Raw genomic sequence first — 16959 nt, forward strand, 5'->3', positions numbered from 1 at the left:
CGCAGGCAGAAAAACTCTGGAGCTATTTCCCACTGGTGACAAGTCAACAACATCCCCATGGCGACGGGCATGGGGATGTTTATAATCTGGAAATATGCAATTTTGTGGCCATAATCTCAAGGATTTGATGCCTGCTGACAGTTCAATGGGTCGCACAGTTTAATCTCCTCACATGTAGCAGCTCTGATGACATCAACTTCTAACATATAAGAGAAAGATTACTGCAGTTTCCTCTATAGAAGCTTCAGGATTATTTACATATGGCTCCTTCCTGCTGCTGTCCTGCTGCTGAATGTTCATTTGTTTCCTAAAAGAACGGAAAGATTTAGCGATCAAGCGATTTAGCGGTGAGGCGAGTCAGAGGCCTCACCGCTGCGGTCAGCCGCCCCTCCACGCATGATTCTTGCCACGATTACAGCTCCGGTGGCCTCGTCTCTCCGAATGGTTGCTCCCTTGTGGAAAGGAAAATAAAGAAATGACAGGAACAGAAAGGAACGTTAAACTGGATCTTGGGTTTTCTCTGGTCAAGGTAAGCATTTAAAGTCAACCCTCACCAAAGGCTCTTTGTTCTTAACCAGACGGACGATTTTCACAGACTCTTCCTCAAAGTCATCGTCCAAATCTTCTGGCAACGGGGGAAGAACTGGGTCAAATTTCTTCTGGGCAACAATGTCGTGAGCTGACAGCACCGCCTGCATGAGCCAACAGATAAAACAGATGCATTAAAGTAAACAGAGTTTTCTCCCAGAGGCAGCAAGTTGGAGAAACTCTGCTACTTTATTCTGATCTGGTTTTTCTCAGACTTTTGTTCAGACCTCTTTTAGCTGAGGTCATACGTTTGGACATTTATTCTCTCTGGTTTTAGATACTTATTGATCTGTTTTTCTTTTTCTTTTTAGGTTTTGTTGGCTCTAGTGGCATCCACCTGAAAGTCGCTCGACAGGAAACAGGGCAATGAAATGTCTGCAAAACTGTAGCAACAAGATCAGCTGCAAGACTGACTGCTACCACAGCATCACCATCCATAACTCTTTCAAGATACATTTAATTTCTCTTTGGGATAAATAAAGCATTTTTTTAAATTAAGAAAGGCAAAAATATTATCCAATGCTGAGGAAAAGTTGAGGGAAAAACCAAGAGATTTCATTTTCTGTTCCCCAAAAGACTCCAGAGAAAACCACTAAGCTGAATGTCATCATTAAAGGGGAATAGATTAAACATTCAGTTTTTTAAAAGCTAGATTTAGAGTGAATGGGAATCTACCTTCAGGTGAGGTGTGTTCAGCAAAAGGAGCAGCTCTCGCTCGTCATCCTGCAGCGGCCCACTCTGAAGCTCTTCTGCCAGCTAACGAGCCAAAATCACACTTATTTCTTTGATAGATCACTCTATTCGTGTCACACAAAGAGAAATGAACAATTCAATTTAAGGAATATTCAAAGGGAAACTTCACTGCACCTACATCCTCTGCCAGACAGGAGGCGCTGTGCAGGACCGGAGTGGGACTGTACTTCTCGTACAGCTTTAACCGTTCATGGATCTGCAAGAACATGAGAGAAACTAAATAGATGTAAGAGAGATGATGAATATTAATGAAACTTCTTTTTTAAGAATGCCAGGGATACCCCAATATATTTTGATATCTGTTTAAGGAGGTAAACACTTTCCTTACTGATGGGAAGTATGAACCGAATATTAAAACTTTACATTAATGTAAGCACACAGATTCAAACTTAGGTAAATAATTGTAAATAAAGAAAGAAAAATAGAAATATTAATGGAAACAGAGTGGTAGTGGATTTTATTAATTATTTAATGGTTGGCAGATTTTGTTGTTGTTGAATTGATGGATTCAAACATTATTGTCAACTATAAGCGCAAAAAAAATAAAAAAGGTTCATAAATGACATTTTGTGCATCTAATATTAAGAATCTGCTCTACCTTCATGAGGTAACCGATGCTCTTCTCACTGAAGACGTCTCTGAGGAAGACCAGGTCTTCCTTGTGGTTGGCATCAGGGTGGAGTTGAGATGTCAGGATGGCCAGAGTCTCATGCAGCCCTGCAAATACAAATAATAAATTGAAAATAATCCTACCATTACTAGCATCCTTGTTTTATTCCTGCAATGCAGGTTTTAAACTGACCATCGTACAACATCTGGCTTTTTGTAAGAACACAAAAAGCTTCAAACGTGAACAAATATGTAGGACATTTGTTTCACTCTACCTGTATTTGCAGAAACAATGGGCATGGCTTCAACCCTTCAGAGGAGGATGAGGAGATGAGAGAACGAGGAGGGGGAAGGAAGGAAGGAACGCTGACTGACTCTTCTGTTTTCTTCTTGTCCTCACGTGTGGAGAGTCACACACAACTACAGGAAAAAAACTAACATTTTTATAGACAGTTAAGGTAAATCAAAGTTGTATGCTCTGACAACTAAAACCTTTTTTACGCCTGGCATTGCAGAGGGCAGAGTTCTGATTGTAATTTATCATTAAAAAGCCATTAAATGTAAGATGAAGGAGAGAGCGGCGGCTCTCTGAAGGTGATCAATGGATTCATTCATGCTGAAGCTTTGCTGTAATTATTACCTGCTCTTTTTAGCTAATCTCACACTGCTGCACTGGAGAACTGTGAGGTCAAATACAACTGGCCAATTTAGCCTCGAATTATACCATCACTCATCATCCCACCAATATTAAAGTGTTACTATACGTCATTCTTGGTTAAGAGCTGCGTTTGTGCTGCTTTTGTGTTGAAGATATTAACGAAAGACTAAAGGTCAAAGGTTTAACCAGTCCCTTTACATTACCTAAATGGAACAAAATTAATGTTTGTGCAGGAAAATTGTTGCTCACCAAATTTGGTGTCAATCATCACTAGAACGTTGTGCTGCAAGAAAATAAGCAACATCATTGGTCAGAGTGGTAAATATGTCTGTACGTAACAAGCAGAGATGAAAAACAACTTTTGGCTGATTTGATTTCATAATGTGGGAGCCACGGATTGAAGTTGTCTGACCTCCAGAAACTTAAAGTAAAATCTTAAAATCACAGCAGCACAAATGAATTTTTTTGCTCCAAAAATCAGCACAAATGCAGCACAAATTGAGTAATACTGCATTTCTGTAAATGCTGCGATGCTGGTAATTTTACTCAAATATGGTGCTACAAGAAAATAAGCAATATCAGCGTTTACTGTACATCTGTATATACCAAAAAGTAACAAAGACAAACTTTTATCTGCTTCTCCTCAACCGTATTACTTTGCACAGCTGTGCCTGAACTAATCCTCATGCAGTATGGTGAAAGACTTATGTCACCACTGTGATTACAAGCCATCTGTGTGAAACTGCTCAGTTGAGTCATGACCTTTAACCTCAGTCAAAGACTGAGCCTTAACCCAGGCATCAATAATAATAATAATACTCCCAGACTGATTCAGTCTAACGCTGCTGGATGCCGTTAGACTTCACTCATGAAGAGTTTATTGAGCTGAATGTGTAGAGCTGCAACAGAGAAATAATACTGTTGTTTTCCACATTAAAGTGTTCTGTTATGGTTTCAGAAAATGAACTTGAAATGTAGAAAATCTCAGTTCAGATAATGTTGGGAAATCTGAATTTTTGTCTCCATTTTGAAAGCTGGTTAAATACGATACAGATATAAAGTGAAGTCACCGCCCGCCTGCTTAACTGACCGTCTTTTCTTTAGCTTTAATCTTTGATATGTGAGTATATTGTGTACTTAATTTGCCAATTAAATACAGATTTAATTGGTAAATGTGTATTTGTTCCAGAAATCTAAACAAACAAAAAAGTATTTAAACGTAGTAAATAAAAACTTGACAGATTTGACCTTTCAGACTCTTATATCTTTTCCTTGGTGAAGAGAACAATAAATGTGTCACAGCACATTTAACACAGATGATGCAGCTTTAAAATTACAGTTGGCCATAACCTGACTAACTAATAGTAGCTTTCTAATTTTGTTTGCACTGAATAAAAAGAAAAGCAAAAAGGCTTTAATATAAATACTTAAAGGAAATTAAGGGTTTTCTTTATTGCTCTGAATCCATTTGTCAAAATTCTAGTAATGCAAAAAGCATTATTATAAAGAATATTCAATATTATCAACATTATTCTAGTTGGAATTGGAATAATTTTCTGTTTTGATTGAAAGCAAATTCTGCTTTTTCTGCTGAGATTTAAGTGTCAGAACCTGGATGCTCAGGGTCATAACACCGTAATAATCAGACATTCCTCGAGTTTTCTATGTTTGTCCCTGAGAGTCGACGGTCCGACTCTCTCCAATCACAAGCTGTCAGCGACAGCTTAACCCAAATATCATTCTGGTGTTTCTCTCACTCATTAACTCGAGTTACTAATGGTTTCCACGGACCATATGGTGTTTCTATCTAACCTCCAGGATTTAGACAACAGAGCGCGCAGGGAAAGCATGAACGACAATTTCAATGAAACTAAAGCAGAAGGAAGTGTCAGTAGTGATGCAGAGAAATGATCAATAAAGAGACAAAAACTACAAACTGCATGAGGCGGAGTGTATACTTGGTAAATCAGCTTACGTTAATGTGGATCACACATGTTGTTAAACAAGAAACTGGTCAAATCTCCAAGTATTGCGTACAGATATTATAACCAAATGTCTCTCTCCTCTTGGCTCGCATGTAAACATGCGTGAACGCCACCTGCTTGTCAGATTCATTCGCTGCTGAACGGGTCCCAAGAGGAAGACAAAGTGGAGGCCAGGTCGCCAATATGCTGCAGATGCCATCTGGCCATCATTGTGTGTGTGTGTGTGTGTGTGTGTGAAGCCGTTTACGATGCCACCCCACAAAATTCATCTGACATATTTGCATTTGACCGATTATATTCCCATATATTCTGTAGAGCGCAAATCTCCAGATGCAGATTATATTAAATAATCTAAAACCGGGTATCAAACGAATATTCTTAAAGGGCCAGCTGTGCCGAAATGTATCAATAAATAAATGGTTAGAACCGTCTCTGCTTTTGATAAGTCCATTTTCACATTGATCAGTCCCTCCAGGATTTCATTTTATTTTGTAATTTTTTGCAATAAATTGCTAATTTGAAAATATTACCAACGACTTTTGCAATATTTCCACTTGTGTATGACATTAAATGTGACTTTTTATGACTGGCAAAAAATCAATCACAGACTAGAACTTGACATAAGTAAAAAAAGAGGCAGAAGTGGAGGACTACAATATACTGCCACCTACAGGTGGGAGTTGAAATCACTTCAAATTTTCAGTAAACTCCCAATTATGAATAAAAAATGCCGCGATTTGTTGATTTTTTTTGTGAATTTCCACAACATAATAAAACTGGAAGTGTTGACTAATAAATAAAATTAATAAAACAATATTTAAACACAACTGTTATCTTGACGGTTCGATTTATGCTTAAGTCTGGAGTCTAAAGGGCCACTTAAAAAGGCACGGTGGGCCGGATTTGGCCCCCAGACCTTGTGTTTGACAATCTAAAAAGAAATGCATTTCTATGTAATTACTAGCAAAAACAAGCTTCTCTTTCCAAATGATTAATTTCTCATTACATGTAATCTTACAAGTTTAAAATCAAGATTTGAAACCAAGCGCAAATATGAAATTGTAATCTGCATTGTTATTTCGATATCATCAGGATTATGTGAGATTTTGAGGCTGCTTAGATAAAACACCAGACAGAAACTGAAATGTTTGTGCAGAGGAGGTCAGGAGGCAGAAGGCTCTTAAGAAGCTTATAAGAAAATCACTTGAAGACACCTTCAGCACGCCTCCATTTGAGAAGCAGCCGGATGGAGGATCAGGCCGGCCTGAGCGCTCGCTGCTGGAATAAAAGCTGCCTTTGTGTCTGAGGGAACGACCCCGAGGTTTCTGAGTCTATCTCGCAAAACACTCCAAAAACCTGCAGGCAAAATCTTTTTATCTTTCATGTCAGAGAAAAAAACGAATACAGAAGTCAATGCAGAAGAGATTTGATTCAGGGATGATGGGAAAGTGGCAATAACACAGTGTAACAATATCCAGTGAAAAGCTAGAAGACAAGGCAGACGGGTAGGATACAAGGCTGTAAATCTCAAATGAGGTCTATAAGGAGCTTTATTTGTGAGATTTTAAACTTTGGCGGCCAAATCATAAATAAATGCAACATGTTTATATTTTTTCATTATTAATTTGGTCATATTTGAAGAGGTCTATATATCCTTTTGCCCCTTCTAGCAATTGTTGCATCATTTTAAGTTATATTGTCTTTTTTTGTTGTTGTTAATTTGCAGGATTTGGCAAATTGTGACTGTATTTTACTTTCTTCTTTTTTCTTGGGGAATTATGTTTCATGTGTAACAACAGCGACAAAAACGTAAACGGTGGAGATGCACATTTTCTAGCTGATGGATGAATTTTTCATTGAGTAATAAGGTTACTTTTTCAAAGTAACTTTGCCATCCCTGGTAATAAATTTACTAAACTACATACTATATGTGGGTAGGCCTGTCACATTAAGTAATAAAAGATAATATTGCTGCTTTGAGACCTAAGTTTTCCCTGACCTGCTCTTCTCATAATAAAATAGCTTAGTTTCTTTAAAAATTTAAATTAAATACTCAATAAACTAATTGAAGACCTCACCAGAGCTTCCTTAGTCTCTTCTCCTTTCTTCAACAGCATCACTAGCACTGCAATTCTCCTGAATATATAATATAATATAATATAATATAATATAATATAATATAATATAATATAATATAATAACACATCATACACCTGAGTGTGATCAGGTGTGTTGTCATTCCGGAAGCGCTCTGCTGAAGCCGCTGTGTTGCGCCTTCAAAATAAAAGCACTCGAGCGGAAGATTTCAAAATCAAATATTTTTCACAACTGCGGTGAAATCAAAAGCGCCTGCCTCCAATATTGGGGGGGACACCTCCCCCCCGGAGCCCCCCTTGTTCCTTCGCCTATGTTTTTATTATTCCCAACACAGATACAGAATCATAATAAAATGAAATCAAATTAGGACTTCTCTGTGTTCACTTACCGCTAATTAAAATCACTCATTTCTTTATTCCTCCTCAACACATCTCTTTATGCGTTTCCAAAGCGCAGATAAAGCCATGAAATTACTTTTTACAGTGCAGCTGAGATGGACTGGAGCTGGGTATGTTTCTGCCCCAGGTAGTAGTCCACACCCCTCATTTACATGCAGTCACACGTTTTTCCTTCATACATCTAATGTCAAACCTGCAACATTTAAGAGTTTCCCAAAGCTTTTCTGTTTAAAAAAGCGCATTCTTCTTTCAGCGCAGTTTAGCCTCAGACCGCTGCGCTGTGTATTCCCACATCTCTCATCCAGTCTCAGACTAATAAATAAAGGCTGAAATGCGTGCAGAGGTAAGTGAAGCATCCTTACCTTGTTGAGGCTCCTCTCAGCGTGCGGTCCTCTCTCCGTCTGTCTTTGTTTCCACTCGACAGCCCGGCAGCTACAAATTCAAACCAACCTTTGTTTTGTTTATTTATTTGTATTTGTTCCTTTATTCCCAGGTTCTGTCTGTCCAGTCCGCAGCTGAGTCGCATGCATTGGGTTTTATTTCCCCGCTCCTGCCTGCCTGCCTGCCTGTCTCAATGAGCCGCCCCTTCCCCCCGACGCCACTTCGCTCTCGCCTTGTCTCGGCTCTCCTCCTGCTGCCTTCGGGGACGCCTCGTAAATTCCACGCTCAGAGGTTTTCTTTCTTTGTAATCACTCTTATTAAAAATAAGTGAGTAGAAATGTTTACTAAAATCCTTATAGGTGACAAAAAAAGTTTTGTAGAGGTTTGGTTACAATATGATTTCATTTATTTTAGATCTTGTGCTAATATGGTTGTGGATGCGGACAATATATTCCTCTCTGTTTAAATTATAATATAATTTGAATGTTCAAAAAAAGAAAAAGTGAATATTGCTATCTATTTTTATTGGGAAGCACCAATCTGGATTTTTAAGGCTGCTTATAATTTCCAGTCCAATCTGAGATTTGAGCAACCGTTTAGGATTAATTTTATCTTTGTGAGGCAAAAAAGAAAGAAAGAAAGCATCTCTGTATCCAGACATATGTCCCAAACCTTTGTATGATTTTAAATTAATTTAAAAAATGCATTAAAGTACATGCATGTTAGTGGATGTGTTCGTAGTAGGGCTACTTAGATTTATCTGCACTGATTTTCTTCATTTTAGGAGATCGGCAATCAGCCGATTTCATCCCCCAATCTTATCTACCGCAGCAAAGGTCGAAAAATCTGCCACTGTCCTCTTTTGCTATGCGATTAGAGAGGTTTGCCTGACAGACCGGCCCCCAGATCATGTCTGCATGTTTGCATGTAACAACAGTCGCCCCACCGTTGCCAACTCAACAACAGACAGACACTCAGAATCAGCAGGTCAGGCTTTTTGGAGATTGGCCAGAAAACTGCAATCAGTGCACTCCTAGTTTATAGATCACAATTTGTTGGAATTGTTAGTTTTGATGCACTTGTAACTGGATTGTATTTCTTTTTGGTGTAATTACACAAAATGTAGTTTTTTGTGTGATTCCTGTTGTTCCTTACCGTCATTGTTTGTACTCCTTTTGTCAGGTTGTCCTGTGGGAGAGGTGGGTGTTTTTAAAAAAATCTAAATTCATCCAGGTTATTATGTTTTTTATATATAAACACATTTGTTTATGTGAATGATTAAGTGAACGTACAATTTCAAAGTTGCAGTAGTTTACTTTTGTTTTGCTCTGTTTTTGTGTCGGACTTGGAGCGGGCGGCCGTAACATGGTTGTTTTTCTGCTTGTTCTCGTCAGAATAAACTGAGAAACCATCCATTTCAAAGACAAACTGTGTCATTCCATAAAACCAGCAAAACGCAGAAAGAATCCGGTTACATCCAGTTGGATGTACAAAAACACAGATTTTTCTGTCACTAAGAAGAAAACTGACATGTTTCCAACTCTCGTTTTAAATATTCCTTGGCTTTCTAGAATCCATTCTAGACAATTCATGCATGAGGTAATGTTCCCACAGACCCTGAAGGCAGCACTATGTGCACACATACTGTGAGCTGCATGCCTCTTTGGTGAGCGTCTCTCCCTCCCTCCACCTCCCTGTCTCCCTGAGTGCAGCTCGCTCTCTGGGCGATGCCTCATGGGGAACCAGCAGGTTGGAAACGTGGACTGTGAATCATCACAAGCCACAAAAACACGGCTCCCACCTCCCTCCTCAGCCCCTCTCTCTTATCTGTCTTGTTCGCTTGTCTGTGGTGCCTCTGCTCATTTGGCTGGCACGGCCCTAATGTGTTCAGACACACTGGAGTGTGTGAGAAAAGGCACACAGAAGTGTTGAGGTTGCTCTGCGATCACAGGATTAAATAGAGGATGACAAAGCGTTTCGCAGTCGCTCAGTGGGTCAGACGCAGAAGATGGAGATCAGAGTTTTATCTGTGATCAAAAGGGATAACGCAGGGGGAGCCTCTTCTTGTTATTAGACTGAAAGATCAAAGAATAATGCCAGCGACAGACACAATTTAATGATAAAAGTTTAATAAAAGATGCTTCATTTCCAACATTTCCAAAGACCAAACTCTTAATCAACAATATTTCAAAGGTTTGATTTACACCAGCCAGATTATAGTCATAACAAATCACATATTCTAGATCATATTCATACAAATACCTTCACTGAAGTTAAGTTACATTTAAAGGTGTCACAGAATACTTTGCTTTGCCTTTTGCAAGGTTTCTAGATACATTTTGTTGAGTCCAGGTCGCAGAGGTCGTCTCAGACGTCGGAATCAGAAGTCGACTCATGTTCGTGTTCCTGCAAGAACATCAAAATGTTGTATAGAGATGCAGCAAAATGAGCTGGTTTTCACTAACACTGTGAAGATGTGTGAAAAGATAAAAAGAAATAACGCATACAGGATTATCTTTCTGTTGTTAAAACTGTATGAAATAAATAATCCTCTCTACCAGGGTCTTATTCTGGAACTAAGACTTACAAGGGAGATAAATTTTGTGTTTAAAAAACATTTATGCAATGATTTTGTCACTTTTTCGATTTTTATTCATTTAAAAAATAGTAGTATTTTTGCTGTTTGCCTTTTTTTTGCTTTTGTTGTTTTTATTTTTTGTAAGTCTTTCTTTTTCATGTTGGGATCTTTTTGTTGGGATGTTTCTGTAACTATTTGTGAAACTGTCAACTGTTAGAAAGTTGAGTTGAATTGTTGATGCTCTAATATTCTAAAAGGAATATTAGAGCATTTAGAAGAGCAACAGGCCCACAGCATCACAGATCTCCCACTGTACTTAACAGTAGCAATGTGGTAATTTTTTAAATGTATTTATTTTTTTGATGTCGGTCTTGTCTGTAGGGTTCGTTGTGGGGAAAGTTAAGTCTTGGCGGAAGAAAGACAGTTGAGTGTTGAGTAACATTTTTTGTTTACATTTGTGATAGAAGGACAAAAAAAAAACTTTTTGATACTTTAGTTTTTTTGGGAATCCACATTTTACAAAAACAGTTTGAGGATTATATGTTCTTGTTTTTCTACACATCTCTATCACATGGCATTGCTTTATTAGGTAAATATTTACATCAGATAAAACATGAGACTTCATGGCTGCATGTCAGAGATTTGTGCATCGTGAGTTTTCGCTCACCGAGTAGATGGGATTCACGACGGAGCCTGAACCTTCATCCTGAGCGGGTTTGATTTGCTGTTGAAATCAGAAATGAAGTTTCGATTAGACAAAGGTTTCACAGAGGATTGCAAACCTTTTGTCCTAAACTTTGACGCATACCTCCATGGCTACCCGGGAACTCGATGCAACATCAACATCCTCTTCAAAAGCATCAACAGCCTTCTGAGAAAGAAGAAGGAAAATTTAATCTCTGATGCTGAGCGCAGAAACAGGAGATCCAGAAACACAGACTTACAGAATAAATAGAGACAGATAGAGATATATGGCTAGATAATTAGACAGATGTAAATGCAGATAAATAAATAAATGCTAAACAGACAGATTACAATATCTATGACAATGAAAAATAATTTATTGTTTCAACTGGTTAATAAATTGACCTTAGAAATGCCAGATTTAGCAGAACTTGTTGAAAGGTCGCCCACAGCTTGACCTCCCTCCACATACAGGGGGTTAACGATGTTCTCCTGAGGAAAAATAAATTAAGCTCATCAACATTTACATAAATTACAAATGTCTTCTAAACATATTTCCATCAAAAAACATGAGAAAATGGCATCAGACAGAACATGTTTAACAATAAGAGGTTTTGAACAGGTTGAGTGGAAAACGGTTGTGTGTGTTTAATGACCTTGTGTGTTTGAGGAGGAATGGAAGTGGGCGTCGCCCTGCTGGTAGAGCCAGGCTGGCCTTCAGCTTCATACGCCGGGTTGTCGAAGCTCTTCCCCTCCGTGTCAACCATCGACACCGAGATGGAGGAAACCTGGACCTGGGCGGAAAATACAGCCGTTTCATTTACACTGTTCACCAGCCGGGTTTAAAACGGTGCAGAAAAATCATAATAAAACAAAAAGAAGGTAAAAAAAGATAATTATTACTGACTGCGTCTCCGTTCTGCCTCGATTCATTCTCTTCTGTTTTTGGTCCATTTTGGGTGAATCTGTTCCTAAAAATCGTCAACAAAAATTCAACGTGTCAAAATGCATTAAAAAATAGAAACTGCCTTTAAAAAGTAGAATATAAACCAGTTTTAGGATAAAATATGTTGTAATATATGTCCCATATGTGCATCTTTCTGTTAGGGTTGAACATTTGACAGCAACAGCTCACCTTAACCCTGAGAAAGTGGGCATGGATGGCATACTGGGCAAGCTGATGTTGGACTTCTTCCTGCAGAAGTAAACCAGAGCCACCAGCAGGGCCACAATCACCACAGTCACCCCGATGGCTATTCCAACTGTCAGGGAAACACAAAAGGAAGAGGCACAAAATGAGACTTTTTGATAATAATATCAATGTTATTGTTATTTTCTGCTGCTCTTTCTATGGTAATAACAGCGTACCTGAAGATGCAACCACGTTGTGCACACTGGTCTGGCAGTAATCACCCTTCCACCCAGAAGGACATCTGGGTAAAAACAAACATAAAAAGCCACATTGTTTATATTCTGAACAAATGTTCAACTTATTGGCATTCATAATTTCAACACTTAGCTTTGGAGATTTTTACGATATCCCCCACAGATTAAACAGACGCTTTTCCAGGTTCATAGTTTCAATCTAATTTACTTAATTTAAGAAAGTCGATATTTCCCTTCAGCCTCTGCCTGACATAAAGATCAAACTCACTTGGATGTCATGTTTTTTTGTCTTTCCTATTTTTAATGGAGGGCAAAATAAAGTGTGTATCTCATACAAAACCCCATTAAACAAGTAATTTTTTAGAAATAAAACGTTTCTGAATTAACTTAATAATTTCCCAATTGAAGGTTGGATTTTTCATCTTTTTTCACTGTGTGATCATGGCATTGCAATAAAAGATCAACTTGTGTTTTTTTCATTTTTAACACAGTTTAATGCAGTGAAACAGAACCCAAACTCTTACATGCAAAGAGCCTTGTTGTCGTCAAAGTAGCACGTGCCTCCATGTTGACACTGGCATGGTGGAGGCATGGTGGGCGGTGGATCAAAACCTGAGCAATCATAGAAATACCGAGTGAGTTTTTTCTGTTCTCTGTCCTCGTGTCTGCACAAATTCATCTCTTTCTGCTGTGTTAGCACAAGAGAAGCTAAAAGGTTTTGTTTCTTACCGGCGTCGCATTCTGTGCTGCTGCCGGTGATGAAGTTGGTGCCCTCAGGACAGGCGCAGGTGTAGCCGCCCGGCCGGATCAAACACAGATGGCTGCAGGTTCCTTTGCATGGATTCTTTACTGCATGTGCACAAAACAAAAAAAGCAAAAAGGTGGAATGAAATGGAAAGAGTGGAAAATAAAGGACATACTACGACATTCTCTTCATAATGTTCTTGAACATGTGAGTGTTGGTCTCACTGGCCGTGGAGTTGTATCTCTGCTGCTGGTACACAGAGATCTGAGTCAGCCAAGGTCCAACAGTCAACAGTTTCACTTTGTCTCCTTGGCCGAACTTGTTCTGCCGGAAAACCTCGCCTTTCTCCTGAGTGCTCCAATAAACGTTGTCCTCAAACACGCACACGCTGAAGGGGTTTCTCACATCTACGCATCAAAAAAGGAAAAAAAGCAGAAAGTTAGATTTTTTATAAGCTTCAGGCATGTAAATGCAGCAGACCCTGAAATTTTCCACATAATAAAACCAGTTGGAGAATCAAACTTTAATGTCTTTATTAGATAAAGCAACATGAAATAGTGCACATTTATGCTGGAGAAGAGAAAAAACAATCTTTTTGGTTGTTAATCTTTTCAGGGTGAACATTGGCATTTACCCTGGTTCACCTCTAAATATAATAAACCCAATTGTCATAAAATGTTGGCTAATTACTGATTAGAGTCCAACATGTGACATGGTCTTTTATAAGTATAGCAGGGCTGCAAAAGCACAAAATCAGGATTTTTTTTGTCTGTTTCTAGAGCAAATATCTTAGTACATTATAAATAAGACAAAACTAACTTATAAGTAACTTTTCAGCAAGACAAAGGAGCTTGTTTATGTCTATAATTGCTTAAGATTGATGGAAAAAAAAGTGCTACTTCTAAAGGCTGATTATTCAAAGTAGGGCTAAAATGTTTTAATCAAAATTAAGGAATCACTGATTCAAAAGTGGCTTGGTCTTATTTCAAGATATTTGGGTAGAAAAATACTTGGTAAGGTTGAGTATAGACCAGGTGGGAGAGTCTAGTCTATTAGTCCAAGACTCCACAAAGGCGACTTTCAAGGAGAAGCAGCAAGAAGACAGACATTATTTATTACTTTTAATAAATAAAAGGCTCACATTAACTGTACAATGTGAGCCTTTTAAGACCCACTTCCTGTTTCTCACCTATATAAACTGCGGTTCTGCGTTGCTCTCCTGAAGGCAGAACAGACTCAATACGGCTTTCCTTGGAGTCCGACCAGTAAATTCTGTCTCCGTTGGCGAAGTCGATGGACAGGGCGGTGGGCCAACCCAGGCCGTCGGCAACTAGAACCTTTCTCTCCTGCCCGTCCAACCACGAACACTCGATCTTAGCTTCTTCTCCTCTGTCTGCCCAGTACAGCATTCTGCAGCAGGAATTAGAAAAGTAATTCTTACTGGTTTGTTTGTGTCTGTCAAGAGCAAGGCAATTTTTTTCTGCCTTACCCGAGCCGAGGGTTGACCGCCACAGCAGATGGATACCCCAAATCAGTCTTCACAAGATGCTTCCTGTAGCGTCCATCCAACATGGCCACTTCTAATCTCTTCAGCCTGGAATCTGCCCAGTAAAGGTTTCTAGGAAGAGAAAACACAAACTTCTCATTAGTGGACATTTTGATATAAATCTAATACAGAAATCAACTACCTCACCTGCCCACCCAGTCCACAGCGATGCCATCAGGTGTTGTGATGTATTTGATACCCAGGTCAACAGCAGCAGCGATGTTATTACTGCCATCGTCCACTGATGGTATGTACGCTCTCTTAATGGCACCGGGCTCAGCGTCCTTGCCAGCAACAGTGAAGTATACCATGCCTAAAAGGTTAATAAACAAAATGTAAAACTTACTGAACATGTTAGGATACGTCTACTGTGTATATAAAACATGTTCATTACATTTTTTGCACAAAATCATTCTTAGCTAGTGAGATAAAGGTGAGATTTTCATTTTTATTTTGAATTTCTCTCAGAATGAGTTGTTTTAAGGCCTCTTGTCACTTTAAACCCTGATCCATATAAGATGCAGCTGGCCACGCCCCACAAGTCAAATTTTACACTTGATCCTGAAAATGTCTGCAAACAGATGCAAAATTATACAACTATACATCTTTGAAAAGCAGAAGTGGAGCCTCCTGCACAACAAACAAGAATGCATCAAGTGGCTTTTGAATGGTAAGTCAACAATAACACACTTGTCTTTTCCAACAGCCATTTTACATACAGAAGTAAAACAAGCTGATCAAATGTGCTGGAGCTCTGCGTGGGTTTCTGGAGGGTCAAGGGTCGTCTGGGGTTGCTAGGTAACAGCGCAGCGTCTGTTAATTGTGGCTCAACAATCGGGATGTTTTTGATACGGCTCATTTTCCAGTAACAAAAAAACACTAACAGATTGTCTGACAACCATTTGAGACATAAATGGAAGCATAATGACGTAAAAAAAAATTGAATTTTGCACAAAACGTTCCCGTTAAAGCGATGACCAGTAAAAGCGTCTTACTGAATCCAGTGTTGTTGTGGTCCCAGTCGTAGTCCAGAGCCATGATGCGCTCCTCCTCCTGGAGGAAGTCGTGGTAAGTTTCCGCCTGCAGGTTGAACCTCCGGATCTGAACGCTCTCCGAGAGCAGCAGCAGAGGAGGGGCTCCTGAAGGAGAAGCGCACGTTACATATTTTAACACATATTTACCATGGTGAAATGTTCCTCGATTTTTTTGTCACCCCTTAAGATCCATAAAAAATTACTCTCACCTTCGGCCTCACACATCTTTCCATCACCCACTTTTCGGTAGCCAGATGAACACTCGCAGTCGTAGCTTCCTTTGGTGTTTTTACACAGCTGAGGACAGATGCCGTACTCTTTACACTCATCAATGTCTGCAAGAGAGAGAAAATTGTCAGGTTCCGAAAGAGAGAACAAGTGGGTTTGGACCTCTTTGGGTTGGGAATGTGTTTACCGAGGCAGTTGTAGGTGCTGTCGGGGTCCACCTTATATCCAGGCCTGCAGGAGCAGATAAAGCCGGTACCGTTCAGGTTGGTGCAAACGTGTTGGCAGAGCTTCTCATCGCAGTTCCGATCTTGGCCGAAATCTGGATTCAGAGTTTGTAGAGAAAAACAAACAAACAAGTCATTGCTAAAGAACTCAAGAAGAAAATGGAAAAAGAACGAGAGGAATTTTCAACTTTATGTAAATATCAAAACAGAAAATGTTCACATCGGATCTTTTTATTATCTACTACTTAGCTTCAAAGGTTGGCAGAGATTTCATAAAAACACTTCAAAACATTTCAAGACCCTTTTTAAGATTGATACATCAGTTAGGAAAATAACTTACTTTGACCTCTTAACTCTAAAGTGAGTTAAACAATGTTGTAGTTCAAAATTGCAACATTTTAATGTTATTTTTGCATAGATCAAATACCTTTACTGCAAAAACATAGAATATTATCAAATATTTTTGTCCAGTTTCAAGTCCAAATATCTGTGTACACTTGAAATGTGACAAAACTAACGTACAAGTAACTTCTCAGCGAGATATATGAGCTTGTTTGAAGTCAACAATTCCTTAATACTGATTAGAAGGTACTAGCTATAAGTGAACAAGACATTTTCAGTTATAATATGAGAAAAATGTCTTATTCTACTGCCAAATTATTTCACTAATAACTGGAATTTTTTCAGCAACATTAAGGAATTAATTTCAAATAAGTTTCTATATTGTGGTGAAAAGTTACTTTGTTTTCTCTCAAGTTTACTACGACATTTTCATTAGAAACTAGACCAAAAATACCTGGTGAGAGTTTGTGTTTTTGAGGTGTTTATGTTTTTAAAAACTTGTCTTGCCAGAGTTAGGCTAGAAAGTTTTGTGTTATTATTTTATAACCGTAAGACCCAGTAGCAGATATGAACCTGTTTTTAAATCATCCAGCCCTGTCAGTAGAGTAACCTAGCAACCAATTAAGCAATTAAAGCAAAAATGGCAACTGGTAAGTCTAATATACTTCTGTAGTTGGAATTAAACGCCAAATATGTTTAATCTGAAATTTTTGGTGAATAAAT

The 16959-nt window shown here is 38.7% G+C and overlaps 2 protein-coding genes across 5 annotated transcripts in view; both read right to left on the reverse strand.

Annotated features, from left to right (window-relative positions):
* The window catches only part of LOC129377713 (MAGUK p55 subfamily member 3-like), an 18117-nt gene extending 10422 nt beyond the window's left edge, over nucleotides 1–7695 (reverse strand). For 2 of the 3 annotated variants that reach the window (XM_055057838.1, XM_055057836.1), the window contains exons 1-7: nucleotides 7451–7695; nucleotides 2226–2370; nucleotides 1940–2058; nucleotides 1460–1537; nucleotides 1264–1344; nucleotides 555–692; nucleotides 371–452 (exon numbers count right to left, since the gene is read on the reverse strand). In XM_055057838.1, the coding sequence (XP_054913813.1) occupies nucleotides 371–452; nucleotides 555–692; nucleotides 1264–1344; nucleotides 1460–1537; nucleotides 1940–2058; nucleotides 2226–2250 (523 nt within the window). In that variant the 5' untranslated portion in view covers nucleotides 2251–2370; nucleotides 7451–7695. Of the gene's footprint in view, nucleotides 1–370; nucleotides 453–554; nucleotides 693–1263; nucleotides 1345–1459; nucleotides 1538–1939; nucleotides 2059–2225; nucleotides 2371–2857; nucleotides 2892–7450 lie in introns of all 3 variants that reach the window. The other variant, XM_055057837.1, reaches the window with a different exon arrangement.
* A 1886-nt stretch (nucleotides 7696–9581) lies between these two features.
* lrp2b (low density lipoprotein receptor-related protein 2b) overlaps nucleotides 9582–16959 on the reverse strand; it is a 39860-nt gene continuing 32482 nt past the window's right edge. The window contains exons 65-81 of one of the 2 annotated variants that reach the window (XM_055057812.1): nucleotides 15858–15989; nucleotides 15652–15777; nucleotides 15404–15547; nucleotides 14556–14721; nucleotides 14352–14480; nucleotides 14052–14272; nucleotides 13087–13269; nucleotides 12847–12966; nucleotides 12642–12729; nucleotides 12100–12164; nucleotides 11867–11993; nucleotides 11639–11702; nucleotides 11388–11525; nucleotides 11137–11223; nucleotides 10856–10915; nucleotides 10715–10771; nucleotides 9582–9875 (exon numbers count right to left, since the gene is read on the reverse strand). In XM_055057812.1, the coding sequence (XP_054913787.1) occupies nucleotides 9837–9875; nucleotides 10715–10771; nucleotides 10856–10915; nucleotides 11137–11223; nucleotides 11388–11525; nucleotides 11639–11702; nucleotides 11867–11993; nucleotides 12100–12164; nucleotides 12642–12729; nucleotides 12847–12966; nucleotides 13087–13269; nucleotides 14052–14272; nucleotides 14352–14480; nucleotides 14556–14721; nucleotides 15404–15547; nucleotides 15652–15777; nucleotides 15858–15989 (1946 nt within the window). In that variant the 3' untranslated portion in view covers nucleotides 9582–9836. Of the gene's footprint in view, nucleotides 9876–10714; nucleotides 10772–10855; nucleotides 10919–11136; nucleotides 11224–11387; nucleotides 11526–11638; nucleotides 11703–11866; nucleotides 11994–12099; nucleotides 12165–12641; nucleotides 12730–12846; nucleotides 12967–13086; nucleotides 13270–14051; nucleotides 14273–14351; nucleotides 14481–14555; nucleotides 14722–15403; nucleotides 15548–15651; nucleotides 15778–15857; nucleotides 15990–16959 lie in introns of both variants that reach the window. The other variant, XM_055057811.1, reaches the window with a different exon arrangement.

This window comes from Poeciliopsis prolifica, unplaced genomic scaffold, assembly GCF_027474105.1.
Source record: "Poeciliopsis prolifica strain line A6 unplaced genomic scaffold, Auburn_PproV2 SCAFFOLD049, whole genome shotgun sequence".
NCBI classification, from domain to species: domain Eukaryota; kingdom Metazoa; phylum Chordata; class Actinopteri; order Cyprinodontiformes; family Poeciliidae; genus Poeciliopsis; species Poeciliopsis prolifica.